Genomic DNA, 27,846 nt, shown 5'->3' on the forward strand with positions numbered 1-27,846 from the left:
TTACCATTCTTTCATCAACATCCCATGGATAAACTGTGGTGTATTTATTATGAACATGTTGATAATGTGCAAGACATGAGGATGGCACGTGCACAGAGGTCTTCTGCATGTCAGAGGTGATGAGGGATCTGATTAGTTGAGGCGAATTAGGGGCGGTACCAGAATGTTGTCCCTTATAACCATCTTAAAAATGTATGTCATGTCTCTGCAGTTTATGGTGTGAGAACGTGAGTTAATCTTTCAAAATTCATTAAATATTAGCTAGATAAGTGTAGCTAACCGCACCTTGTACAAAGCAGCTTTGAGATTCTCTTTTGGTTAGCTAGCAAGTGGTTCCTAAGTGGTTGCTAGGTGGAGCTGGAGGAAGGTTGATGGTTACTTAGTCAGCTAGCCAGCCAGCTATTATGTCGTGGCAATGCATAAAATCTTTGTCTTGTTTAAAGCTTACTAAACTCTTTCATAATTAAGTTCACTCTTGCATAAGTAGTTCATTTAGCTAGCTAGCTAAATAAGTCTCGTGAACTAACTCTTTCATAATTAAGTTCACTCTTGCACAGGGGCGGTGTGTTCAATAGGGCGATATGGGCGACGCACTGCCAAACGGGAAAAGGAAGGGATTTTTTTTCTAATCAATTATATCACGGCAACAGTAGTTATCGGTGTTGTAATCTAGACGTCTGATCTGCCACAGTGCCACTAAATGTCCAATCAGGCTAAAGTCGTGCTTCAAATGCCCCCCTCCCCCTTTTGGGGCGATTTCAGTCAGGTTGAAAATCGCCCAGAAGTCTGTCATAGACTCCCATGTAAAATCTATTTTTTTCAAATATCAGAGCTTTCAATACAATCTCTATGGGTTTCTGAGGGCTTGCACTTACGCGCTTTCGTCATACGTAACATAACCATGAACGTAACTAAGAAAAGAGCGGGTAGCCTCGTCAATCAATTCACTACTACTATCAAAATGGCTAGGCTTCAGTGCAACTCGATTGTGTCTTTGAAAGAAGTTCCTTTTTGTCGGCGAACAAATGAAGATAAATTGGCAACGAAACAATTAGGACCTCCCAGACCAAATGTAATAATTCAACAGGTTTCTACTAAAGGGGGGAAGTCCTACACCTGAGGATTTTCCAAAAATTGGTACGAACGAAAAACCTGGCTAGCAGGCTGCGATGTAGCTAATGCAGTCTTCTGCTACCCCCTGCTTACTCTTTCACCCTGAAGGCGGCACGGCAGACAGCACCGCTTGGACAGCGACTGGTGTGTAACGGACATGCACCATCTTTCAGGAAAGATTAAGAAACATGAGCTGTCAAAGACCCACATGGATAGCTGTTTGAGATTGTCTGCTTTGGGGAGAGTGAACATTCCCACTCAACTGGATGAGGGATACAGGCTAGCTGTCCGCCGCCACAACGATGAGGTTAGTGTTGATAATCACAAGTTTACTGGAGAACTGAAACTGACAAGGCTGACAAGATAGGACCCTTTTGTCCATTGTTATTGGATAGGAACAGAACTTATAACCAGCTCCTGACCTAAATAGATCTTAGCACAACATTTTACTCAACATATCATATTCCATATTCACTATAACAAATATATTTACTACGACATTAGCAAGAACCGCCACATCCTCAGCCGGCTAATCCAGTGTGTGAAGTTTTGCGGAGTGTTTGAGTTAGCTTTGCGAGGCAAAGATGAAACTGAGGGCTCCACCAACCCTGGTAAGCCAACACTTTTGAGATCAGTCAATAAATGCTTCTGGTATTGACTTATATGCTGCCCCTGTCTTCATGTTGTTGCTGGACATATCTTTTTTAAAATGTGTGTAGGTCACCTAAATCATCAGAAAAATTGCCCCCCCTGAGAATTTTTTCAGGAGCCGCCACTGCGAGTCTTGCATAAGTAGTTCATTTAGCTAGCTAGCTAAATAAGTCTCGTGAACTAACTCTTTCATGATTAAGTTCACTCTTGCATAAGTAGTTCATTTAGCTAGCTAGCTAAATAAGTCCCGTGAACTTCTTGACCCCCCACATGAACAGTCATAGGCCTCTGGCTACCAGTAAAAGGCCTTGGCTTGTGGAAGTAGTTGTTCACATCACTGTCCAGTTGATGTGTCAAGCATTTACGCATGGTCTCTTCCATCATAGTTGCATCCAGCTACGAAATCAGCCGGTCATGAACGTCAATGGGTGCGATGAACATCAGAATTATGAAATACTTGCAGAGATAGGCGAAGGCACATATGGCAAAGTGTACAAGGCCAGAGAGGTCCGCGATCAACAGCGACTCGTAGCGGTGAAGAAGTTGAAGATACACGGAGAGTGGGATTCCTGCTTTCATGATCCGGGAGGTGGCGCTCTTGCGTAAGATAGGGTATTTCAACCATCCCAACATTGTAAAGTAAGTTCATTTTTCTGTTATTAAATTATATCTGAACATGTTTGCATAGCCTATGAATTATATATAATGATATTTAGGGTTAAAATCAGTTTGATGGTGTTTTATAATTGCATACCATGGTGTCATGCCATTTCATTAGCAGAAATGGTTCACAATGATTGACCTTAATTGCTGATCTTACTGAAAGGTTGTTGGATGTATCTGCTGGTCTGAAGAACAGGAGTTTGGACCTGACGCTGGTGTTTGAGTACATCGACCAGGAACTGTCTACATTCCTCACCACGGTCCCCAGCACTGGACTGAGTCTGGACAAAATGTATGTGTGAACTCTCCCGCTTACATACAATGAGGGAAAAAAGTATTTGATCCCCTGCTGATTTTGTACGTTTGCCCACTGACAAAGAAATGATCAGTCTATAATTTTAATGGTAGGTTTATTTGAACAGTGAGAGACAGAATAACAACAACAAAATCCAGAAAAACGCATGTCAAAAATGTTATAAATTGATTTGCATTTTAATGAGGGAAATAAGTATTTGACCCCTCTGCAAAACATGACTTAGTACTTGGTGGCAAAACCCTTGTTGGCAATCACAGATAAGTATTTGACCCCCTCTCAATCAGAAATATTTCTGGCTCCCAGGTGTCTTTTATACAGGTAACGAGCTGAGATTAGGAGCACACTCTTAAAGGGAGTGCTCCTAATCTCAGCTTGTTACCTGTATAAAAGACACCTGTCCACAGAAGCAATCAATCAATCAGATTCCAAACTCTCCACCATGGCCAAGACCAAAGAGCTCTCCAAGGATGTCAGGGACAGGATTGTAGACCTACACAAGGCTGGAATGGGCTACAAGACCATCGCCAAGCAGCTTGGTGAGAAGGTGACAACAGTTGGTGCGATTATTTGCAAATGGAAGAAACACAAAATAACTGTCAATCTCCCTCGGCCTGGGGCTCCATGCAAGATCTCACCTCGTAGAGTTGCAATGATCATGAGAACGGTGAGGAATCAGCCCAGAACTACACAGGAGGATCTTGTCAATGATCTCAAGGCAGCTGGGACCATAGTCACCAAGAAAACAATTGGTAACACACTACGCCGTGAAGGACTGAAATCCTGCAGCGCCCGCAAGGTCCCCCTGCTCAAGAAAGCACATATACAGGCCTGTCTGAAGTTTGCCAATGAACATCTGAATGATTCAGAGGAGAACTGGGTGAAAGTGTTGTGGTCAGATGAGACCAAAATCGAGCTCTTTGGCATCAACTCAACTCGCTGTGTTTGGAGGAGGAGGAATGCTGCCTATGACCCCAAGAACACCATCCCCACCGTCAAACATGGAGGTGGAAACATTATGCTTTGGTGGTGTTTTTCTGCTAAGGGGACAGGACAACTTCACTGCATCAAAGGGACGATGGATGGGGCCATGTACCGTCAAATCTTGGGTGAGAACCTCCTTCCCTCAGCCAGGGCATTGAAAATGGGTCGTGGATGGGTATTCCAGCATGACAATGACCCCAAACACACGGCCAAGGCAACAAAGGAGTGGCTCAAGAATAAGCACATTAAGGTCCTGGAGTGGCCTAGCCAGTCTCCAGACCTTAGTCCCATAAAAAATCTGTGGAGGGGGCTGAAGGTTCGAGTTGCCAAACGTCAGCCTCGAAACCTTAATGACTTGGAGAAGATCTGCAAAGAGGAGTGGGACAAAATCCCTCCTGAGAACGTCTGACCTCTGTGATTGCCAACAAGGGTTTTGCCACCAAGTACTAAGTCATGTTTTGCAGAGGGGTCAAATACTTATTTCCCTCATTAAAATGCAAATAAATTTATAACATTTTTGACATGCGTTTTTCTGGATTTTGTTGTTGTTATTCTGTCTCTCACTGTACAAATAAACCTACCATTCAAATTATAGACTGATCATGTCTTTGTCAGTGGGCAAACGTACAAAATCAGCATGGGATCAAATACTTTTTTCCCTCACTGTACCTGCATCTGATAATAACTCAATGACTCCGAAGCGTTCCATTAAGAATTAGTATAACATTTTACTGTACTCTCTTTTGACCTTTTCATGCCATATGTCTTCATATCTTGTCAGAATAAGCCACAGTCAGAGAAAGTCGTTGAGCAATGCTGTCATGCTGCTTCCTGTCTGTACAGGATGTGATGGTGCAGCTGCTGCAGGGGCTGGACTTCCTGCACACCAACATGCTGGTGCACCACGACCTGAAGCCAGAGAATGTACTGGTCAGTAGCCGTGGAGAGGTGAAGATCGCTGACTTTGGGCTGGCGCGCATCTACACCTATCACATCGCCCTTACACCCTGTGTAAGTCTACAGAGTAGAACATCCTCCTTTGAATGCACTATCTGTTCAATTGTCACAGTGCCATTGTCCCCCAGCCTAACTAAGGTGAAGGAAAAATGCATAAAAGTAAAAAGTATATTTCTCTCTATGTCCTATCCAACATCTCACACCCTCTCCCTTCCTCTCTCTTCCCTCTCTCTCTCTTCAGGTGGTGACACTGTGGTTCAGGGCCCCTGAGGTGCTGCTCCACTCTGGTTACATGTCCTCCGTGGACATGTGGAGCGCTGGCTGCATTTTTGCCGAACTCTTCCTTGTGAGGCATTGTTCCGTGGATACACTGAGGCTCAGCAGCTCCAGAAATTCTTTGAGTATGTTTTTTCTTCTACTGTGCACTACTTTTGATCAGTAATTTATGATAAGCATTTGAATAATGTATGATGTGTGTTTTACCAGTGCCTTGTGTTGGGGGTGTATCTGTGCTCTGCCCCATGTCCCACAGGGTGATTGGCTTGCCCAGCGAGGAGGACTGGCCCAGGGAGAGCCCCATCTCCTACTCCCATAGCTGGTGCCCCAGAGACCCCTGCACCCAGCTCTTATCCAACCTGGGCCAGGAGGAGAACAACCTGCTCCTTGTATGTACAAAATACACATGTTGAATCATGTTTCTATTACAAGGCATTTTCAGAGTTAATGAATCATTGAATTCTATTGTACTTTTAAAGCACACACACTCTCTCTCTTGCTCTTTCTCTCTGCCTGCAGCAATGTCTAGAGTTCAGCCCAACCAATCGCATCTCAGCTTCCAGAGCCCTCTCCCACCCTTTCCTGGTGTGTGCCTGAGTACTCACAACCTGGCAGGATGTGGAGAGAAGGGAGGAGAGCTGGGACAGAGGTTAATTTCCCTTGGAATCCTCTCACCTAGCCTATAGAACACTGAAGGTTCTCGTGCCGTAAGATCCAATGTACCTATATCGAAATGTAGAATTTTTGGAATGGAAATAAAAAGAAGTGAAAACATTTAAAAGGAAAATCTGCAGTTCAAACAATAAAGTGGGCACCCTACCACTGTTTTGGTAAAAAGCTGAGGGATGGGGGTGGAGAAATTTAACCAATCTCAAATTCATAGACAGAGCTAAGGATGCAAGGACTGACCATCCATGATATTACAATTATAGTTTTAACCATGTTTTAAAGCTATATAGTTTGTTTACAATTACATTATTTACAAACAAAGTAAAACAGGCTTATTTGTTGGGCTCCGATGGGGTACGACAGTTGAACTAAGCTAATTAGGTATTTATAAGTTATATTCTTGAACAATCAATGGGTATATGTCATCAATTTAAAAGTCAAAACATTTATGTAGCATTGCAGATTGCCCCTTTAAAAGTAATTTGTTCAACATGAATATCCAAATCTCGACTGATTTGATCTGAAATGCTTTTCTGAAAACTAGTTTCGTATTATGAAAAAACACATTTATATAAAGCGATGTAGAAATGGTGGTTCTTATGGCATGAAAACCCAAAGTGGAAGGAAAAGGAAAGTTGTATTGTCAGTCATTTAAATTACAACAAATATATTGCTTTAATACGACAAATTAGTTTAAAGCTAGAATTCTTAGTTGCTACATTCATTTTTTGGACTTATAAATTAATGATATCTACCCATTAATTATTGAAGAATATAACTTATAAATGCCTCATAAGTTTAGTTCAACGGTTGTACCCCATCAGAAACCAAAATATAAGCTTGTTTTACTCCAATGTTTGGAAACGATGTAAATGTAAACTAACACTATATAGCCTTAAACCATGGTTAAAACTATAATTGTTATATCATAGATTGTCAGTACATGCATCCATAGCTCTGTCTATGAATCTGAGAGTGGTTACATTTCTCCAGGCCCATCTATCAGCTTTTAACCAAAACAGACCGTGACCGCTTTGTTATTGTTTCAATTAAAGACTAGCTTAAAAAAAAACAACGCATTGTTGATTGATTTGATTTCCACCCTGTATTTGATACCAGGCAGTCAGAATGCAAAAACGAGCTGCTAGAACATTTTGCAGGATAACAAAATGTTAATAATGTGTATGCTTTAATGTATTACTGAGGGATATTCCTGTTGTTACAAGTGATATTATTAATCTCAAACTGCTGTAAATCAATGACACTGCTGTATGAGCATATAAGTGAATGCATTGTTTTTATATTGTTCCAACTGCACCTTTGGTTCTTTATGGCCCTTTTTTATTTCATATATATTCTCTGTTTAGATACTTAGAAAGGTCATACCTGTACACCTGTTTTATGGGCCAATACATATATTTTCATTTTAAGTTTTGAGGTGCAATTTCCATGTAAGAGGCATTTTTTCAGGACAGAGAACATTCTGTGATCTTGTTTTAATTTAGCAAATGTAAATTCATTTGATTATTAGTACTTTCGACATTGTTACTGTTTGCATTTCATTCATTCAATTGAGCAGCACCTGTTAACTGTTATTGTACATGGTTTGATTTCACCCCCATCTTACATGTATTTTAATGAAGATATTTTCACAATATCATGTTTCCAAATGTCTGTTTTACTATTTTGTACGAGAGACATGGCTATAAGGTTATCCCACCTCCATGACCTAATAGGTTATAAGCCACAGTGCTGTTTACCCTTTCTTTCATGACCTTTGACCTTAGTATGGCCACACAGGGTCAAGTGCAATTATGTTTATAAGGTCACATATATTCTTATTGTTCAAGACCTGTAATGGCCCAAGCAAGAGTATGAATCAAACTTCAGACTCTCACTTAGGGAGAGGTTATTCTAAGTAGTTATCCGTGACTTTGTGTTATTTTAAAAGTTGTATCTTTGGCCTCTTCAGATGTGGAACTGCCAGTGCTGCATCCTTCCCTCTCACTTGTTGCCTAATTTGTACAAGGGCCTCTGACCCAGCTCTCTGATCTGATCCCCCTTTCAATGTATTCTGGTCCTTGTACCCTGTTAATTTAAAGGCAGAGTCAGTGATATGACGTTAATTTAAAGGCAGAGTCAGTGATATGACGTAGATGCACAAAGTAAACAGCATAGTGGGTCAATTTCAGCAACAGCCAAGAGATTTGGAGCGCAATGCTAAACTTCTCCACTGTTTTGTTCCCGTGGCTACCACGTTGTAAGAGTGTGACGCGAACCTGTGCAGCATGCCAAATACAATTTGACTGTTCGATAGCCGAATATTGCATCTCGCTCATCTTGCATCTCCTCATTGCAATATTGCGTTGCTGCTTGTGCGACGTCATTTTGCTGAACACCTTTAAGTGAAATGGCAAAGTGCCTGTGGGCACTAGAGACAGTGTTCTATACTTAGAGGTGGTAGAGTACTTCTCAAATTAGTTTGCCTTACAGTATTTTGTGAGAACTTTCAAACAGGTGAATTTGATTCCCGTGTCATATTTGGATAAATACAAGTGTCTTTAGGTTTCAAGTTATCTTTGTTCAAGCGTATCTTGATCCATGAAATGGCCAGACTTGACATTTTTTATTTTTTATTTATTTATTTCACCTTTATTTAACCAGGTAAACCAGTTGAGAACAAGTTCTCATTTACAACTGCGACCTGGCCAAGATAAAGCAAAGCAGTGCGATAAAAACAACAACACAGAGTTACATATGGGGTAAAACAAAACAAAGTCAAAAATACAACAGAAATACATATAATATACAGTGTGCAAATTTAGCAAGTTATGGAGGTAAGGCAATAAAATAGGCTATAGTGCAAAATAATTACAATTTAGTATTAACACTGGAATGATGTGCAAGAGATGATGTGCAAATAGAGATACTGGGGTACAAATGAGCAAAATAAATAATTGTAGATGTAGCCTATGCTTTAGCAAATAAATAAATACAATCCAATCATAGCTTCAAAGATAGAGAAGACCATGCTGCTAACTTTATCTGCTATATTGACAGTGTGCTGACATTTCACTGTGCATGTGGCATGCTGCAGCGCCCGGGCGAGGGGAGGGGGTTATATTTTTATCAGGGACAGTCTGCGCTCTGCGCTCGCCCTAAATGGGCTTTCATGCTCTCTGTTGCAGCGGCGCACAAATGCCCAGTCCCTGCTGTTGTAAGCGACCATAGCCGGTCCCCTACGATTCGAGTACATGTAAGTACCCTAGCAAAATTCCTTTATGTAGGCTTCTAAAACAAAACATGTTGAAAGCCAATTTACAATGGGAATTGTTTAGCTTTTCGTTCATTGTAAATGACACCGTGAGTTTTAGTGCGCTTTTGCCACAACTAGATTACAACAGTTGATTCGACTCAAATAAACTTACACATTTTAGGACATGGTTCATTTAATTCATTTGCATTTAAAGACCAATTTGATCTATTAATCGTATAGCTACACAGTTAGTTAGAAATACGTCTCCAGTGCGCACGAATGGCAAGGAAAATAGACCTGGAATTGTGTCCCCATTGGAAGGTCTTTCCCCATAAAAAAAAAAAATCATTGACATGTGGTATCAAATAGTGATTATACTCTGTTAATAGATCTGTAATATCAAACTGCAGAGAGACTTGGTCGGCCTAATGTCATTATCTTGCCAAACATTTGACTTGAGACTTGTTTGCGTAGGAAAATTGTTCTCATTCGTGTCATGGCTCATGTCTTGTTTTGTCATCATTGTGGTGGTTTTATTATCTGAGTTTTTTCATACTATATTGTGAGATCATATTCTTGGGTACATATTTGGTGGTAATGATGTTTGTTGCCATGGTGTATTCTTGAAGTGGTGAGCTACTGACTGATGGCTGATGTAGAGGGTGGAAGTTGGAGTGGGCTGGTATATCAACTAGGACTGAACTATATGTACAGAAAGGGACAGTGATGTCATGTCATCATTGATACTTACATGTAAATCATGTGATTTAGGCTAGATCTTTTGGATGCCATCTGGCATTGGTGGAGCAAAATATTCCCAATTGTTCACACTTGGATGTCACACAGTAAACAACTGTTAATGTGTCATATCATTCCATCATCCATTGTATGAGGGGCGGAGGAGGAGGAGAGCTACAGCTGCTGTAGAGGCATTATGTTCCTTAGTGTACACAACTCCTAGAAGCTGCAGTTGTTATCATTTCTAAACTCAATTAGAGTGTATTTGTTTAGGCTCTGCAAAACTCTGCCACTGCCCCAGTGATAGCAGCATTCTGAGCTATTTAAACCCAGATCCTTTTATTGTAAATAGAAGGCTCTGTTTAAATCTATCCCTAACTCACCTGCATCACATGTCCATTGTGTCCAGTGATTATCCAGAACATGGGTACAGAGAGAGGTAACACCACGTAAGCCTTCCGCATGCTTCGGTTCGGCTAGCGCCTAGCCAAACCGAACGAGTGTGCTCGCATACTCCCTTAATAAACCTTCGCTTGAAAATCGAGAAAAAAAAGCGGCAGTAGTACTGTTTGTCCATCTTGAGACTCCGTGGCCAGTATACGCTTCCTCAAAATAATCGAAAATAACTCAAGAAATCTGTCATTTAGACATTTTTTGCAGAGGAGATCGTTTTACATCTAACTAAGATGTTTGGTGCAGTATTTCGCAAGTGAAAAAATGTGCATGAAAACGATTAGTCTCTCATTGAATGACAACAAACACTTCATTGAATAATCCCTACTGTTGACCAATCACCGAAGAAGGGGCGTAGACATCGGCTACCGACTTCAATTTTGTTTGAGAAAAAATGTAATGTGCACAAACAGCCGAAAAAACCCTTGCCGAAGACCAGAACGAACAAAAAGGCATCATAATATATGCACAAACTGTTCAGAACTGTTTCAGCTGGGAAGCATGCGGACGGCTTTAGAATGTGAAGAGTGGATGGAAAGCCACCGCTCATTTGCCCTTAAATTACTCTGCTGCCCAGTGGGGGGCTACAGATCTAATCGCGTGTAATTCCTCTCTGTCTCTTTAATCTGGACTTCACAGTCTGCTCCTGTCCTGAATTTGGTGACATCATCTGATGTAACATATCACCCCTTTAACTTCAATGAGGGAAGATGTGAGATCAGAGACCCCATGGTTGGAAAAAAACCCATTGCATTTGTACTGGAAGTTATAAGGTTTAGTATGGACATTATCTATGAATAATCCTTTTATAATTATAGATTACTGTGTGGGCATTTTGAGTTCTGTTAAACCCAAAAAACATATAGGGTAAGGGGATACCTAGTCAGTTGCACAACTGAATGCATTCAACCTAAATGTGTCTTCCGCATTTCACCCAACCCTTCTGAATCAGTGAGGTAATACCTCCTACATAACAGGAGGTTGGTGGCACCTTAATTGAGGAGGACAGGCTTGTTGTAATGGCTTGAGCGGTATAAGTGGAATGGTATCAAACACATGGTTTCTATGTGTTTGATGCCATTACATTCACTCTGTTCCAGCCATTATTATGAGCCGTCCTCCCCTCAGGAGCCTCCACTGTCCTGCACTACATGACCAAAAGTATGTGGACACCTGCTCATTGAACATCTCATTCCAAAATCATGGGCATTAATATGGAGTTGGTCCCCCCTTTGAGCCTTTCCACTAGATTTTGGAAGATTGCTGCAGGGACTTGCTTCCATTCAGCCACAAGAGCATAAGTGAAGTTGGGCACTGATGTTGGGCGATTAGGCCTGGCTCGCAGTCGGCGTTCCAATTCATCCCAAAGGTGTTCGATGGGGTTGAGGTCAGGGCTCCGTGCCGGCCAGTCAAGTTCTTCCACACCGATCTCGACAAACCATTTCTGTATGGACCTCGCTTTGTGCACTGGGGCATTGTCATACTGAAACAGGAAAGGGCCTTCCCCAAACTGTTGCCACAAAGTTGGAAGCACAGAATCGTCTAGAATGTCATTGTATGCTGCAGCGTTAACACTTCCCTTCACTGGAACTAAGGGGCCTAGCTCGAACCATGAAAAACAGCCAGCCCCAGACCATTATTCCTCCTCCACCAAACTTTACAGTTGGCACTATGCATTCGGGCAGGTAGCGTTCTCCTGGCATCCGCCAAACCCAGATTTGTCCGTCGGATGCCAGATGGTGAAGCTTGATTCATCACTCAAGAGAACGCATTTCCAATTTCTTGTTAACAAACTATAGTTGTGGCAAGTCGGTTAGGACATCTACTTTGTGCATGACACGAGTAATTTTTCCAACAATTGTTTACGGACAGATTATTTCACTTATAATTCACTGTATCACAATTCCAGTGGGTCAGAAGTTTACATACACTAAGTTGACTGTGCCTTTACAGCTTGGAAAATTCCAGAAAATTATGTCATGGCTTTAGAAGCTTCTGATAGGCTAATTGACATCATTTGGGTCAATTGGAGGTGTACCTGTGGATGTATTTCAAGGCCTACCTTCAAACTCAGTGCCTCTTTGCTTGACATCATGGGAAAATCAAAAGAAATCAGCCAAGACCTCAGAAACAAAATTGTAGACCTCCACAAGCAATTTCCAAACGCAGCCGTCTTACCGCAGCCGTCCTTGGGACCACGCAGCCGTCATACCGCTCAGGAAGGAGACGCATTCTGTCTCCTAGAGATGAACGTACTTTGGTGCGAAAAGTGCAAATCAATCCCAGAACAACAGCAAATGACCTTGTGAAGATGCTGGAGGAAACAGGTACAAAAGTATCTATATCCACAGTAAAACAAGTCCTATATCGACATAACCTGAAAGGCCGCTCAGCAAGGAAGAAGCCACTGTTCCAAAACCGCCATAAAAAAGCCAGACTACGGTTTGCAACTGCACATGGGGACAAAGATCGTACTTTTTGGAGAAATGTCCTCTGGTCTGATGAAACAAAAATATAACTGTTTGGCCATAATGACATCTGACTTAGTTACACCAGCTCTGTCAGGAGGAATGGGCCAAAATTCACCCAACTTATTGTGGGAAGCTTGTAGAAGGCTACCTGAAACGTTTGACCCAAGTTAAACAATTTAAAGGCAATGCTACCAAATACTAATTGAGTGTATGTAAACTTCTGACCCACTGGGAATGTGATGAAAGAAATAAAAGCTGAAATAAATAATTCTCTCTACTATTATTCTGACATTTCACATTCTTAAAATAAAGTGGTGATCCTAACTGACCTAAAACAGGGAATTTTTACTCGGATTAAATGTCAGGAATTGTGAAAAACTGAGTTTAAATGTATTTGGCTAAGGTGTATGTAAACTTCCGACTTCAACTATATAGTGTATCTCCCTAGAAATGTCCCTGAGCAGGACTGTCCATACTCACTCATATGACAGTCTAATTTCTCTCTCAATAAGCACACACATGCAAAACCTCCATCCTGGTTACTAGGTTGCCTGGCTGTTTGAACACAAACAAGGATCTGAACCACTAACCATATATAAATAATGACATCACCACATTTGTATTCTCAATCAGTAGGGACTTGAGCCATTGGCTAGGCTGCCAAAAATTGGTGTGTAGTCTCCCGAGTGACGCAGTGGTCTAAGGCACTGTATCGCAGTGCTAGCTGTGCCACTAGAGATCCTGGTTCGAATCCAGGCTCTGTCGTAGCTGGCCGCGACTGGGAGACCCATGGGGCGGCGCACAATTAGTCCAGGGTAGGGGAGGGAATGGCCGGCAGGGATGTAGCTCAGTTGGTAGAGCATGGCGTTTGCAACGCCAGGGTTGTGGGTTCAAAAAAAACAAAACAAAACAAAATTATGTATGTACTCACTAACTGTAAGTCGCTCTGGATCGTCTGCTAAATGACTAAAATGTAAAAAAAAAAAAAAGGGGGGCCTCAGGGTCAGCGTGGGACTGGGGTGAAAGAGGGATATGAAACATAGTGTCCGTGACTACCTCAGCTCTGTTTACAATGACATGCGGGGATATATAATACTCACCTTCCGTTTTGCCTCATTAAAACCTCTCTAGTACAAGTTGATTCAACTTTATCTTGGCAAATAGTGTATACAGTATCATTGCTCTGTGTATTCCTAGCGAGTACTAACTAGTCTGTTCATCCGGGTGCTGTAGAACATGCTTGTCAACTAGTGTTACTGGATTAGGGGCTGATGATCCATGCTGAGCTCCAATGGCAACCAACCTCTCTCGCCCAATCCAGCCCTGCCTAGCCTGTCACATGACCTCTGTACCGGTCTGCCACAAAGATGGACACTCTCTGTCTCTGTCTTCATTGTCTTACTCTCACTCATTTACATGGTATTGGGACGTTTCTCATCTTGCCCGCTCTTACTCTTGAGAAGGTAGGGCTATACTAACCAAGCTGTCTCTATTCTTGTGGTAGTCAATTTTGTGGTTGTGTTGAACTTGACCTCACATACACAAACATACACACATGAGCACACACACATACACACATGAGCACACATAAACACCTGCCCTTCTGATCTTGATGTCCCGTGGGGATCACTGCGTCTGACAGCTCAGCTTTCGGTGCATCGCCTTTTGCTGTCGTCTGCGGTAACGTCAGATTTGCAGATTCACCCGGCTCTATGTTAGTCGTTTACCTCACTCTGTCTGAGAGTAGTAGTCAAAGTCAGGAGTGACTGCAAAATCAATTTAAAGTCAATCATGTCTTCTACATATAAGCTTGCAATGGCAATCTGGAAGACACTGTCTCACACCATTCCCAATACTCCCAGAGCAAGCGGTGTATCTACAGTGTAAACGATGTCCGTGTTTATGGTGATGGTGAAACCACAGAGTACAGTGCCTTTAGGCCTGCAGTACCTCTGCTGTACTAAGTCCTATGAGTCCCATGGCTCTCTCCGCTCATTGTTCCATAGGCCCCATTGTGTTTCAGCTGTGGGGGGAAAGGGACAGGAATGCTGACGCTAACATTTAGCCATTTCAGGACACACAGGACACACCAATTTTTGGCGGCCTAGCCAAAGTCCCTACTGATTGAGAATACAAATGTGGTGATGTCATTATTTATATATGGTTAGTGGTTCAGATCCCTGTTTGTGTTCAAACAGCCAGGCAACCTAGTAACCAGTATGGAGGTTTTGCATGTGTGTGCTTGTTGAGAGAGAAATTAGACTGTCAGATGAGTGAGTATGGACAGGCCTGTTCAGGGACATTTCTAGGGACGTACACTATATATACAAAAGTATGTGGACACCCCTTCAAATGAGTGGATTCGGCAATTTCAGCCACACCCGTTGCTGACAGGTGTATAAAATCCAGCACACAGCCATGCAATCTCCATAGACAAACATTGGCAGTAAGATGGCCTTACTGAAGAGCTCAGTGACTTTCAACGTGGCACCGTCATAGGATGCCACCTTTTCAACAAGTCAGTTCATCAAAATTCTGCCCTGCTAAAGCTGCCCCGGTCAGCTGTAAGTGCTGTTATTGTGAAGTGGAAACGTCTATGAGCAACAATGGCTCAACAGCGAAGTGGTAGGCCACACAAGCTCACAGAACGGGACCGCCGAGTGCTGAAGCGCGTAGCTGGTAAAAATCGTCTGTCCTCGGTTGCAACACTCACTACCGAGTTCCAAACTGCCTCTGGAAGCATCGTCAGCACAAGAACTGTTCGTCTGGGGCTTCATGAAATGGGTTTCCATGGCCGAGCAGCCGCACAAAAGCCTAAGATCATAATGCGCAATACCAAGCGTTGGCTGGAGTGGTATAAAGCTCGCCACCATTGGACTCTAGAGCAGTGGAAACGCGTTCTCTGGAGTGATGAATCAAGCTTCACCATCTGGCAGTCCGACGGACAAATCTGGGTTTGGCGGATGCCAGGAGAACGCTACCTGCCCGAATGCATAGTGCTAACTTTAAAGTTTGGTGGAGGAGGAATAATGGTCTGGGGCTGTTTTTCATGGTTCAGCCTAGGCCCCTTAGTTCCAGTGAAGGGAAATCTTAATGCTACAGCATACAATGACATTCTAGATGATTCTGTGCTTCCAACTTTGTGGCAACAGTTTGGGGAAGGCCCTTTCCTTTTTCAGCATGACTATGCTCCCGTGCACAAAGCGAGGTCCATACAGAAATGTTTTGTGAAAGAACTTGACTGGCCTGCACAGAGCCCTGACCTCAACCCCATTGAACACGTTTGGGATGAATTGGAATGGCGACTGCGAGCCAGGCCTAATCGCCCAACATCAGTGCCTGACCTCACTAATACTCTTGTGGCTGAATGGAAGCAATGTTCCAACATCTAGTGGAAAGCCTTCCCAGAAGAGTGGAGGCTGTTATAGCAGCAGAGAGGGGACCAACTCCATATTAATGCCCATGATTTTGGAATTAGAAGTTCGACGAGCAGGGATCCACATACTTTTGGTCATGTAGTGTACATTCCCAATGACATGTTAAGTACCATGTTATTGGTAGAGGATCAGAATGAATACTGTAGCTTACATAAACCATGACTGGGTTTGAACAACCAGCAAACTATACCTGGGTAGGCCTATTTGAGATATAATTTACTTTGTAAATGTAATATTTTGTTTAGTTAGTGAACTTACTACTTGCCGGACATGTCTCCAACTGTTCAGCTCGCTAACATAGGAAGCACTAACTAATGTTGGAAGCTAGAGGGACTAATATTGTCCAACCTTAATGATAACCAGTGGAATTCTACTGGAGGGGAAACCTGCAGAAAGTCAGCCACGTACTGTAGGACTGAAGTGAAGCTGACTGGCTGGATGGCTGGCTGGATGGCTGGATGGCTGGCTGGCTGGCGGTGGTATAGGGTTTCAGTGCAAGGGGAGATTCCTGCCTTGCAGAGCAGCCTACAACAGGTCATCTTACAGGGCTTCAGCAGGAAAGAGGAGAGCGAGAGAGAGAAGAGAGAAAGACATGGGAAGAAAAAGAGGGGGCAATTATAATGTAGCTGGTTGTCTACAGATGGCATACTGCTATAAAATGAGATGAAGCAAGACGCTGATTTTATCAGGGACATTTTAAATAGGTATGGTTTGTTTGGGTTCAATGCTATGTGGGTGTGAGAGAGACTTGTGTAAATTCTGACTACTGTAAATTCTTTAGCTTTTTGTTTCATCATAGCGTCATGTTATTTGATTTAATAGTGCACTTGTAGGCTGGTGGAATGTTTATGTCGTAGGGATTGACTTACTGAAGAACATACGGATGTGAAACAAACAATTAATCAATTATTCAACTGGTAGGGAATGAATGTGTGGCTAACTGATTGAGAAAGTCGAGATTGCACAGTTATCTGATGTTTCTATTGCGCCCTCTGTCTCAGCAGTGCGATGAGCTCAAAGGAATGATTAGTCTGTCTGGCAGTCTACTGATTGGAAGAAGACATTCCCAATGCCAACAACGGAGGTGCTGCTTGGTTCCACATGCCAACTTTGGACCTTATGATTGGTGAAGCACTTTAGGATATCCGACTGGTGTTTGCAGTTGTTTGGAGCAAACACTAACTTACTGGAGGAGGATTTGGTTTTTGAACCTCCATTTATCCTTTGGTGTTTGATAGCTGAGAAGTGACGTAGGAGGGAATCTCTTGAGGTTTGAGTCATCAATGCCCAGGTCATTGTTAAAGGAGACCTACTGAGACCTTCTGACTTACGGACAGACAGGGAGAGGAACAGGCAGCATGGACACTGTGGAGAACCCCGACTTGGAGCCCAGATCGGAGCGGATCGCTCGCTACAAGGCGGAGAGGAGGCGGGAGCTGCAAGAACGCTATGGCAACATGGAGGAGCTCCCATCCAAGTGGGTGAGGAGGGATGGGACTCTCATGAACTCAGATGGTGCCCCTCCCTTCACAGACAGGACCCTCTCTGGGGGGGTGAACGGCAGAGCAGGGGGGCTGGAGGGGGGCAGGAGGGGCCTCCACTGGGAAAGCAACACCCCACTGGAGTCAGAACCTCGGAGAGTCTCCAACGGCTTTGAGGCAGACACTTCTGCAGACCCAACATACCTCCAAAGGTGAGTCCCTTCCATGTGTAGCCGATCAACCCCATCAGGAACACAAGTAAACAAAGAGTGATGCAGCAGACAGGTTGCATACACTGACAATTCCCTTTGTTTCTGTGTGTGATGTGACACTACATGCTGACTCAGACCACTGAACCTAGTTATGCTGAAAGTGTGCAGGTAATGCCTACTGGCCATCAGTGAATTGTTGTGTTATACAATATCAGGCCATGTACACATAGAGTAACAGCTACAACAGACTGGCCTTTTCCCTGTTCCCTAACTACAGATTGATGAATAGAAACAACCATATTATGTGTAACCACCTCTTAAAACAACCCCCCTCCAGTCACCAAGCTCCTTCTCCAGTGAACATTCTCTCATGTGACCTTTCAGCCCCGTAAAACAGTTGTCAGAGTTCACCTGTGCTTTATGGCCTTTGTTGCTAATTCAAGCGGAGAGCGCTAAACCTGGCTCCCAGCGGGGTGCAGTACTAGTACAGCAGAGATCACATTGATTCCTCCATGTGTGTTTTATACCCTACTGACCTGGACTCCCTTTCCTTTAAGAGATACAATACTTTGTCAGGGTTGCTCTTTAGGAATTGGCAGTGTTGTGGTAGTTTGCCACTTTCCTTACGCCACCTACCTCCCTCCTCCCCCGCCTCCAGGCAGTGTTCCTCTGGCTCTGCCGGCATGTTGAGTGGGGGGAAGCCCCTAGCTCCCCCAGGCCCCCCTGGACCCGACTCGGCCCAGCTGCAAACGCGGGTGTCGGTGGGCCAGCTGAGGAGTGCCCTGCTGCAGCAGACCGGAACTGGAACACAGCCAGAGAAAGTGTAGGGTCTCCTGCATGAAACGGCCTGTGTGTGTGTTGTCATTCTGAATATGTGTGGGTGTCAGTCTCTTTGTGAAGTCTTCTATGTGTCTCTGTTTGTCTCTGTTGGTATGCATCTACATTGTGTATTAGTGGGAGTTGTCCCACTGCCTCCAGTCTCTCACTATCTCTCTCTCCCTTTCTCTCCTGATGCTCACCCTGTTCCTCTGTGGTTGGGAATAGTAGCCCTGACAGTGGCCTTGCGGCCTCTTCCCTTGACCTGGCTGTTAAGCCGGGCTCGGAGGGGGGACGGCGGCGCACCCGTCGCTACCTCCCTGGGGTGTCAGGCGGGGGCCGCAAAACCAACGAGCGCTTCAGGACACAGCCGATCACAGCCTGTGAGGTACAGGAGAGCGGCGGGTAGGGACTGTGTGCTGCGGCCCGCCGTATCAACCATATCATATCAGAGCATGCAGGTCAAGCCTGGGGCTCATCTGGAAGACTCTGCCCTAGTTTGGTTACTCTTCAGGTGGAGAGGTTTGCAGTGTTTTGTGCCATTGCAGTGTTGTTGTTTTTTTGCTGATGCGTTGTGTTGATAGTGTGTGATAATGGTTTGCGTGTGTGATAATGGTTTGCGTGCATGTAAATGCTTTCCAGATATTTACTGTCCTCTCATAGAGGAGCATCTCTTCTGGTGGTCCTTGTGGTTATGTATTGAAATATTTTGCCCTTGGTACACTGGCAAGAGGCATGATTTGCATGTATGTTTGCATCTGTTCATGGCCCTTAATACCAAAACCATGACATGAACAGTGTTGCTATGTTGAGCATGCAGATATGGCACAGGAGCCTGGGCCTGTGTGTGAGATACAGTTACCCACACAGACAATGGAGAGAGAGTGAAAAGAGAGAATTACACCAGGCAGAAATGAGCATGGTCAAACTCCTCTCATCTTTTGTCTTGTGTGCATGTTTCAGCCAATGACCTCATGTTGATTCTCTCTCTCTCTCTGTCCCACAGGCTGCTAGAAGCAGAGGAAGAGGAGAACGCTAAAGGTAACGAACCCCGCCCACCTGGGGTCACATGGCCTGTTTTTGTTTGCCACACACAAACGGCTGATTCATGGCATATTGGACTGCCTCTGTACTGCCTCTGTACTGCCTCTGTACTGCCTCTGCACTGCCACTGTACTGCCTCTGTGTTAACTGAGTGGGGGGAGAGAGGGACAGAGAGGAACACAGAGAGAGAGACACAGAGAAAGAGAGGGACAGAGAGAGAGAGCGAAATAGCGAGAGAGAGAGAGAGAGGGAGAGAGAGAGAGGGTCACAGGCATAGTGCTGTGTGGCTTGCCAGGGATAATGTTTAACACAGTGACAAAGGAGAGCAGGTGCTCTCTCTCTCTCTCTCTCTCTCTCTCTCTCTCTCTCTCTCTCTCTCTCTCTCTCGCTCTCTCGCTCTCTCTCTTTCCCCCTCTCTCCCCCCCCTCTCTCCCCCCTCTCTCTCGCTCTCTATCACAGAAATGCCGACATGAGAGATAGGAGGTGGCAAAGAGCTCTGATCAGACAGACAGACAGACAGACAGACAGACAGACAGACAGACAGACAGACAGACAGACAGACAGACAGAGGAAAAGGGGGCGGACAACACAGGGTCAGAAGGAATAACTGTTTTTTTCTATTTTCACTCAAAATCAACCGATAATATAAACACACAAACCAATATCAACTAATAGTTACTGTATAACAGTACGTTTATAACAGTAAACCTAATGAATATACTCTGACCTCTACTTACACTCAACCCCAGCTCCAGAGCTGCCTTTATAGAACATCTATAATAAACAGAACATCAAATAAATCAAGGGCTTTTATTTTTAAACACTCCACCAGACCCAGATGGGCACAGGGTGACGGTAGAATGTTGAAGTTCCTCTGTGGTGATGGATTTATGAGCCATAAAAGTACCTTACCGCCACTATAAAAATTGTCCCCACTTCTACACAGTAGCTGTCCAATAAGTTCTCTCTCATACATTAATTTGTATGTCCACCTAAAATACATGATTAAATAGCCATTGAGAGCATTGTTAGAAACAACAGAGACAGTTGACACTCACATGATCAGTGATGCTGACCAACTGCCCAACTGCCTGGTCAAAAGGATGAGCTGTGTGGTCATTAAGTTCAGGCCAGGTGAGAGGAGAAGTAGCCAGCTAGCAGTGCCAGCTGAGAGATAGTGGTGGTGGTGCCATGTGACAGTGTAGTGAATGCCAGGTGCAGGATGACAAGCAGGGCGATGACCTCACATGAAGGGATTAGTCACAGAGATCTGTCTATCTCATTGTGTCGCAGTGGACTGATGTGTATGTACTTACCTCTAATGCATTTACCTCAGTTTGCCTGACTTGATGTATATATTTAATGTAATGTATTTTCCCCCCAGCTGATGTGAAGACAGATGACAGAGCCAAGATGAGTGTGGCGGCCAAGATGTCTCTGTTTAAAGTAAGCACGTCCATCTATCTCAGCCTTGGCTGTGAAACAGGACCCCCCTCCTGTTCCCTTGTACCATGCTGTCCGTCTCCATGCCTGATCACAAAAGGTCATCACCATGGAGATCAGTGGGGCTACACAGGGCTTATGTCTCACAACTGCACATCAACAGACACAACAGAGCCCATAGAGAGAGAGAGAGAGAGAGAGAGAGAGAGAGAGAGAGAGAGAGAGAGAGAGAGAGAGAGAGAGAGAGAGAGAGAGAGAGAGAGAGAGAGAGAGAGAGAGAGAGAGAGAGAGACAGAGAGAGAGAGAGAGAGAGACCAGTCCTGGCGGCTGCTCACCTTACAGTCACGGAGCAATGCATGATGGGCCAGCAGGCTGAGCATGCAGAACCCCCCCCCCCATCCCATATTTCACTTCCTGGTGGGTTTTAGCCGCTTAGCATCTGTCAAACCCAGGTGAAAGGTAGCCAGGGACTATAAAGCCATGAACAGCCATTAACAGGTGGTTATAATTAGCCTGTAGCTAGCTCCTGTCAGGCTGGCTGGTGGAGGAGGGAGGCAGGGCCAGGAGGGAGGGGATTGAGGGGATATGGTACGCTACTGAGAGAGCTCTGGTTACACTGTGCATTCTATCCCTCTCCTCTACCTCCTTACGTAGGCTACCCACAGCACCTTACAGATCCCTGGTTTATTCACCAGCTATCCAACCCACTTCCGCTGCATATAGTACTGCACCTCCATTCACATGTCAGGAAAGAGAGAAGACTTTCAATGAAAGAGATGAAAAACGAGAGGACATTTCTGTCGTTTCTCCTGTTATTGTTTCAGTAGAGTGAGACAGTCATTTCAACCATTATATGCTCTGTTTGATCTAAATGTTGATTATACACCGGTGGCAAAGGCATTATTGTGCAACATGTAATGGTCAGATAATACGTATCAAATATCAACATAAATGTTATGAATGACTATTTCTCTCTCTCTTTCTTTCTCTCTTCCCCCACTTTCTCTCTGTTGCAGGCGCTAGAGAAGACCGCAGCCCCTGAGGCCTCCTCCTTTCTGAAGCCTCGTTCTGGCAGCGTCACGTATGAACGCAGAGTACGACGCGGCAACGAGCACCGCTCACTCACTCAGCCAATCACCTGTGAGGAGATGGTGGTGGCCACCAGGTGAGCAGGGTCGAGTCACACCTCGATGGTCAATGGACAAGGAGATATTGTATCTGTGGGCAGTGAGGTGTTGGCAGACAGTATGCAAAAGACACACGTTCAAATTCCTTGCCCAGTGAGGGGGTTGTGGAATCCACATGGAAGGCAGGTCATGAGATCATAACTGATTATAGTTGTGATACGTTTATGGTATACGGTATCTGTAGATTCGTCGCTCTAGCACATTCAGATATGGATTTAAAGCCAACGTTATGAAAGTAATCTAAAATAATTCATAGATTTTAAACAAAAAACACTTTCTGTTTGTCATAAATTGACAATATGAGATGAAAGGCCATTTCATAACGAGTTCAGGAAGTCATGCTAGAGCCCTGTGCAATGTTCAGAAGGGTGGGGACAGAAGTCTTAATCAAGAGAGACCTTAAGAAAAATATGCCACATTTTTCTAACACTAAACATTAGGGGTGTAAATATTCGTTTTAACAACGATTCGATTTGTATCACGATTCGTGGTTGTCGATACGATTCAAGGACGATATTGGTTCATTTAGAACGATACGATCCGAAACGATTCAGTGACTTGAAATCGATTCAGTAACCTTTTAGCCAAAAATTCAACCAGTGTGACTGAAATAAATACCTGGATACTGGACAGTGCAGGTGAAGTTTCCTAGATTCCTGTTTCTTGTAAGGACCGCAATGGTGACTTGATAATTTCTCGCTCGTCGGCTTCTCCTCTGTCATCCGCCATGCTATGCTTTGTTGTCTTGGCGCCTTTGCGCTGCTGCTGGCGCGATGACGTCACGGATAGGCAGACTGAATCGAGTAATGTTTAAAGCCTTTATCATTAAAAGTGCTAAGAAAAAACATCCATATAAAGTCTGACGTGCTTAAATCCAATGGGTTATTTCCTAGTATCGATACAATCGATACATCGATGTAGTAGATGGATCGTTACACCCCTACTAAACATACAAATATGTATTTCACCGTTATAATGAAGATGAAATCTTATAGCTAGTCGTTTTAAAACTTGATTGTACTATATTTAGAATGCATACAGTGGGGAAAAAAAGTATTTAGTCAGCCACCAATTGTGCAAGTTCTCCCACTTAAAAAGATGAGAGAGGCCTGTAATTTTCATCATAGGTACACGTCAACTATGACAGACAAAATGAGAAAACAAAATCCAGAAAATCACATTGTAGGATTTGTAATGAATTTATTTGCAAATTATGGTGGAAAATAAGTATTTGGTCAATAACAAAAGTTTCTCAATACTTTGTTATATACCCTTTGATGGCAATGACACAGGTCAAACGTTTTCTGTAAGTCTTCACAAGGTTTTCACACACTGTTGCTGGTATTTTGGCCCATTCCTCCATGCAGATCTCCTCTAGAGCAGTGATGTTTTGGTGCTGTCGCTGGGCAACATGGACTTTCAACTCCCTCCAAAGATTTTCTATGGGGTTGAGATCTGGAGACTGGCTAGGCCACTCCAGGACCTTGAAATGCTTCTTACGAAGCCACTCCTTCGTTGCCCGGGCGGTGTGTTTGGGATCATTGTCATGCTGAAAGACCCAGCCACATTTCATCTTCAATGCCCTTGCTGATGGAAGGAGGTTTTCACTCAAAATCTCACGATACATGGCCCCATTCATTCTTTCCTTTACACGGATCAGTCGTCCTGGTCCCTTTGCAGAAAAACTGCCCCAAAGCATGATGTTTCCACCCCCATGCTTCACAGTAGGTATGGTGTTCTTTGGATGCAACTCTACATTCTTTGTCCTCCAAACACGACGAGTTGAGTTTTTACCAAAAAGTTCTATTTTGGTTTCATCTGACCATATGACATTCTCCCAATCCTCTTCTGGATCATCCAAATGCACTCTAGCAAACTTCAGACGGGCCTGGACATGTACTGGCTTAAGCAGGGGGACACGTCTGGCACTGCAGGATTTGAGTCCCTGGCGGCGTAGTGTGTTACTGATGGTAGGCTTTGTTACTTTGGTCCTAGCTCTCTGCAGGTCATTCACTAGGTCCCCCAGTGTGGTTCTGGGATTTTTGCTCACCGTTCTTGTGATCATTTTGACCCCACGGGGTGAGATCTTGCGTGAAGCCCCAGATCGAGGGAGATTATCAGTGGTCTTGTATGTCTTCCATTTCCTAATAATTGCTCCCACAGTTGATTTCTTCAAACCAAGCTGCTTACCTATTGCAGATTCAGTCTTCCCAGCCTGGTGCAGGTCTACAATTTTGTTTCTGGTGTCCTTTGACAGCTCTTTGGTCTTGGCCATAGTGGAGTTTGGAGTGTGACTGTTTGAGGTTGTGGACAGGTGTCTTTTACACTGATAACAAGTTCAAACAGGTGCCATTAATACAGGTAACGAGTGGAGGACAGAGGAGCCTCGTAAAGAAGAAGTTACAGGTCTGTGAGAGCCAGAAATCTTGCTTGTTTGTAGGTGACCAAATACTTATTTTCCACCATAATTTGCATATAAATTCATAAAAAATCCTACAATGTGATTGTCTGGAATTTCTTTTCTCAATTTGTCTGTCATAGTTGACGTGTACCTATGATGAAAATTACAGGCCTCTCTCATCTTTTTAAGTGGGAGAACTTGCACAATTGGTGGCTGACTAAATACTTTCCCCCCCACTGTATAAGTCATTTCAAGCCTTATACCGTTTTGTTGAATAGAAAATACATAATATAAAATATTTCATATTTTCATATTTGTACTGTGTACTTGAGCTTGTGTCCTGAAAAGTGACTACTCCTCAGCAATTTATAACTATTTTTACCAGAACGGTGATTTTAATCTTTCTTGCAGTAAAAGCATTACTAGTTATTGTTTATGGCCCTCTCATGATAAATAATTACTTTTGGGTATGTCTATTTAGGCAGAAATCTACATTTTGCCATTACATTTAACAGGTTTAATGTTGCACAGTTTTCAATTGAAAACCTAGAGCTGGTAGGGTTTGTTCACTCATAATGGCGTCCCATCTGGCTAACTACATGTGTCCTTTACTGAGTTGGACAGAGAGATTCCTGCCTCTAATTGGAACAGAGAGCAGTCAGAGAGGAGGCTAAAACACTCATTTACTGCCACGCATTAAAAATATCTTACATTGTGTTCCACAGTTCCCGTCAATCCACATTTTAATTAACAGGGCTGTTTCTCTGTTTTAACTATTCATCCATGACTTCCATTAACCACCCTTCTTCTCCTACCTATCTACCCCATGTCCCTGCAGCACCCCCCAGCCAGCGGAGTCACGCGAGGCCAAGGCTGTGCAGGCCGAGGCGGAGGTGGTGGAGGACGATGAGAACAGTAAGCTGACTCTGAGTGAGAAGCTGGCTCTGTTCAACAAGCTGTCCCTGCCAGGGAGCCAGGGGGACGCCCCTCCTGATGCCCCCCCGGAGAGACGCAGGCAGAAGGGGGCACGCTACCGCACACAGCCAATCACTGTGGAGGAGGTCAGCCTGGTGAGTGGGTGTGGGACCAAGACATCCTCAGAGGAATGGAAGAGAGAATATTAGAGATGACATTGGCAATTGTGTGTGTGTATCTTTCTTTAACTGAGAAATGTAGATTGTGACACAGGTGATTCAGTGTGTGTATGAGTGCGAGTGTGTGTGTGTGTGTGTGAGTATACTGGATGTTGACGTGAGTATGAGTGGGTGAGTAAGTACACCAAATTAAATGTCACGCTCTGTGCCTCTAACTGTTGTGAGCACTGGATTGATCAATAGTTTTAATTGATCAGTATCAAGCCAATATCGACCATACCACTGTCCAGAGGGTAACACTACCCTAGCGCCCAATTCACACTAAAATTAGACAGGTCCAAAATGATGACTCAGAAATATGTAGTAACCTCTTCTTCTTATAGTTTGCATATTAATTTACACTATTGTGATGAGTAGAATTAGTAACCTCTTCTTCAAATTTTCATACTAATTTACACTATTGTGATGAGTAGAATTAGTAACCTCTACTTAAAATGTTCATACTAATTTACACTATTGTGATGAGTAGAATTAGTAACCTCTTCTTCAAATTTTCATACTAATTTACACTATTGTGATGAGTAGAATTAGTAACCTCTTCTTCAAACTTTCATACTAATTTACACTATTGTGATGAGTAGAATTAGTAACCTCTTCTTCAAATTTTCATACTAATTTACACTATTGTGATGAGTAGAATTAGTAACCTCTTCTTCAAATTTTCATACTAATTTACACTATTGTGATGAGTAGAATTAGTAACCTCTTCTTCAAATTTTCATACTAATTTACACTATTGTGATGAGTAGAATTAGTAACCTCTTCTTCAAATTTTCATACTAATTTACACTATTGTGATGAGTAGAATTAGTAACCTCTTCTTCAAATTTTCATACTAATTTACACTATTGTGATGAGTAGAATTAGAACCTCTTTTTCAAATTTTCATACTAATTTACACTATTGTGATGAGTAGAATCTATAATCTCCATGTCTCTGACAACATTCTCCTCTCTATGTCCTCCCTCAGCTCCAGAAAGGCCCCATCCAGCTGCCCCCGCTGCGCCTGTCCCCCACCCTCTCCGACCGGCAGCAGGAGCTGTCCGTCAACCTGATGCCCAGCGAGGTGTATCATGCCCAGACTCGACCTAGGGCCGACGTGGAGCCTAACACAGGACCTGACCCGTCCCAGCAGGGCCAACAGCAGTGCTGGGACTCGGAGCAAGGAGAGATCAGAGGCATCCTGAGGGAGAGCCCCTCTGCAGGACCAGAATGGGACCGAGACAGAGACACTGTGTGGGAGGACAGACAGCAGGACCAGAACGGAGGAGGGGAGAGGGGGAACAGGGTGGAGGAGAGGAGGGCAGTGAGACATGATAATGTACCAGTGCCTCATAGAGAGAGACCAGCCTCCTCTGCCCCCTGGAGACAGAGGAACAGGAACAGGAGGGAGACGGTGGCTGTGTGTGCCCCAGCCAGGCCATCCTCAGAGCAGGGTCACCCCAAGGAGGAGAGGCCTTCCCTGGCTGAACAGAGAGGGCAGATGGACCCCCCTGTGAACACCTCTGGGAGAGACGGGTACACAACTAACACAAGAGCCGTTGAGGGATTGTTGTGACCCCGAGCATGTATTGACATTTGTGTGCTGAAGGAGGGATTTCTATTGCTGAGTGTCATGGAATGTTTGTCTTTGTGTTTTTAGGTGGGTGGGTGGGTGGGTGGGTGGGTGGGTGGGTGGGTGGGTGTGTGTGTGTGTGTGTGTGTGTGTGTGTGTGTGTGTGTGTGTGTGTGTGTGTGTGTGTGTGTGTGTGTGTGTGTGTGGGTGGGTGGGTGGGTGGGTGGGTGGGTGGGTGGGTGGGCGGGTGGGTGTGAGCGAGCATACGCACGAGAGAGAAATTTGCATGGCTATTTCTTAGACCTCCCCTCTGTCTCTGTGCAGGCTGTCAGATGCTTCCAGGGAGGAGGAAGTGGAGGAGAGGGGTAGCTTAATGAGGAGAGACACCCCTCCCAGACAACACGTCCAGGTGACCTTGGCAGACCAGAGAAAGGTAAGACCAGCGGCCATCTTACTGGACCTCTCCTTAGTCGAAACACACACATAGACACCTTAGTCATAGCAGGCAGCTACTGGGAATGGTGGGCAGTGGATAGATGCTGACATCACTTATTTGCATTGGAAATCTCAGA

At 44.1% G+C, this 27,846-nt stretch overlaps 1 protein-coding gene and 1 pseudogene across 8 annotated transcripts in view; both read left to right on the forward strand.

Moving 5' to 3' along the window:
• Nucleotides 1–2,178: 2,178 nt before the first annotated feature.
• LOC121569495 lies at nt 2,179–5,803 on the forward strand (annotated as a pseudogene).
• Nucleotides 5,804–8,581: 2,778 nt separating this feature from the next.
• Nucleotides 8,582–27,846, forward strand: part of LOC121569493 (supervillin) — a 33,244-nt gene continuing 13,979 nt past the window's right edge. For 2 of the 8 annotated variants that reach the window (XM_041880489.2, XM_041880494.2), the window contains exons 1-10: nt 8,583–8,882; nt 16,983–17,674; nt 18,333–18,497; nt 18,719–18,895; nt 19,497–19,531; nt 20,919–20,980; nt 21,994–22,142; nt 25,404–25,635; nt 26,690–27,237; nt 27,599–27,707. In XM_041880489.2, coding sequence (XP_041736423.1) covers nt 17,340–17,674; nt 18,333–18,497; nt 18,719–18,895; nt 19,497–19,531; nt 20,919–20,980; nt 21,994–22,142; nt 25,404–25,635; nt 26,690–27,237; nt 27,599–27,707 — 1,812 coding nt within the window. In that variant the 5' untranslated portion in view covers nt 8,583–8,882; nt 16,983–17,339. Of the gene's footprint in view, nt 8,883–16,982; nt 17,675–18,332; nt 18,498–18,718; nt 18,896–19,496; nt 19,532–20,918; nt 20,981–21,993; nt 22,143–25,403; nt 25,636–26,689; nt 27,238–27,598; nt 27,708–27,846 lie in introns of all 8 variants that reach the window. The other 6 variants (XM_041880493.2, XM_041880492.2, XM_041880490.2 and 3 more) reach the window with 6 other exon arrangements.

The sequence above is a fragment of the Coregonus clupeaformis genome, unplaced genomic scaffold (genome assembly GCF_020615455.1).
Source record: "Coregonus clupeaformis isolate EN_2021a unplaced genomic scaffold, ASM2061545v1 scaf0136, whole genome shotgun sequence".
Lineage (NCBI taxonomy): Eukaryota > Metazoa > Chordata > Actinopteri > Salmoniformes > Salmonidae > Coregonus > Coregonus clupeaformis.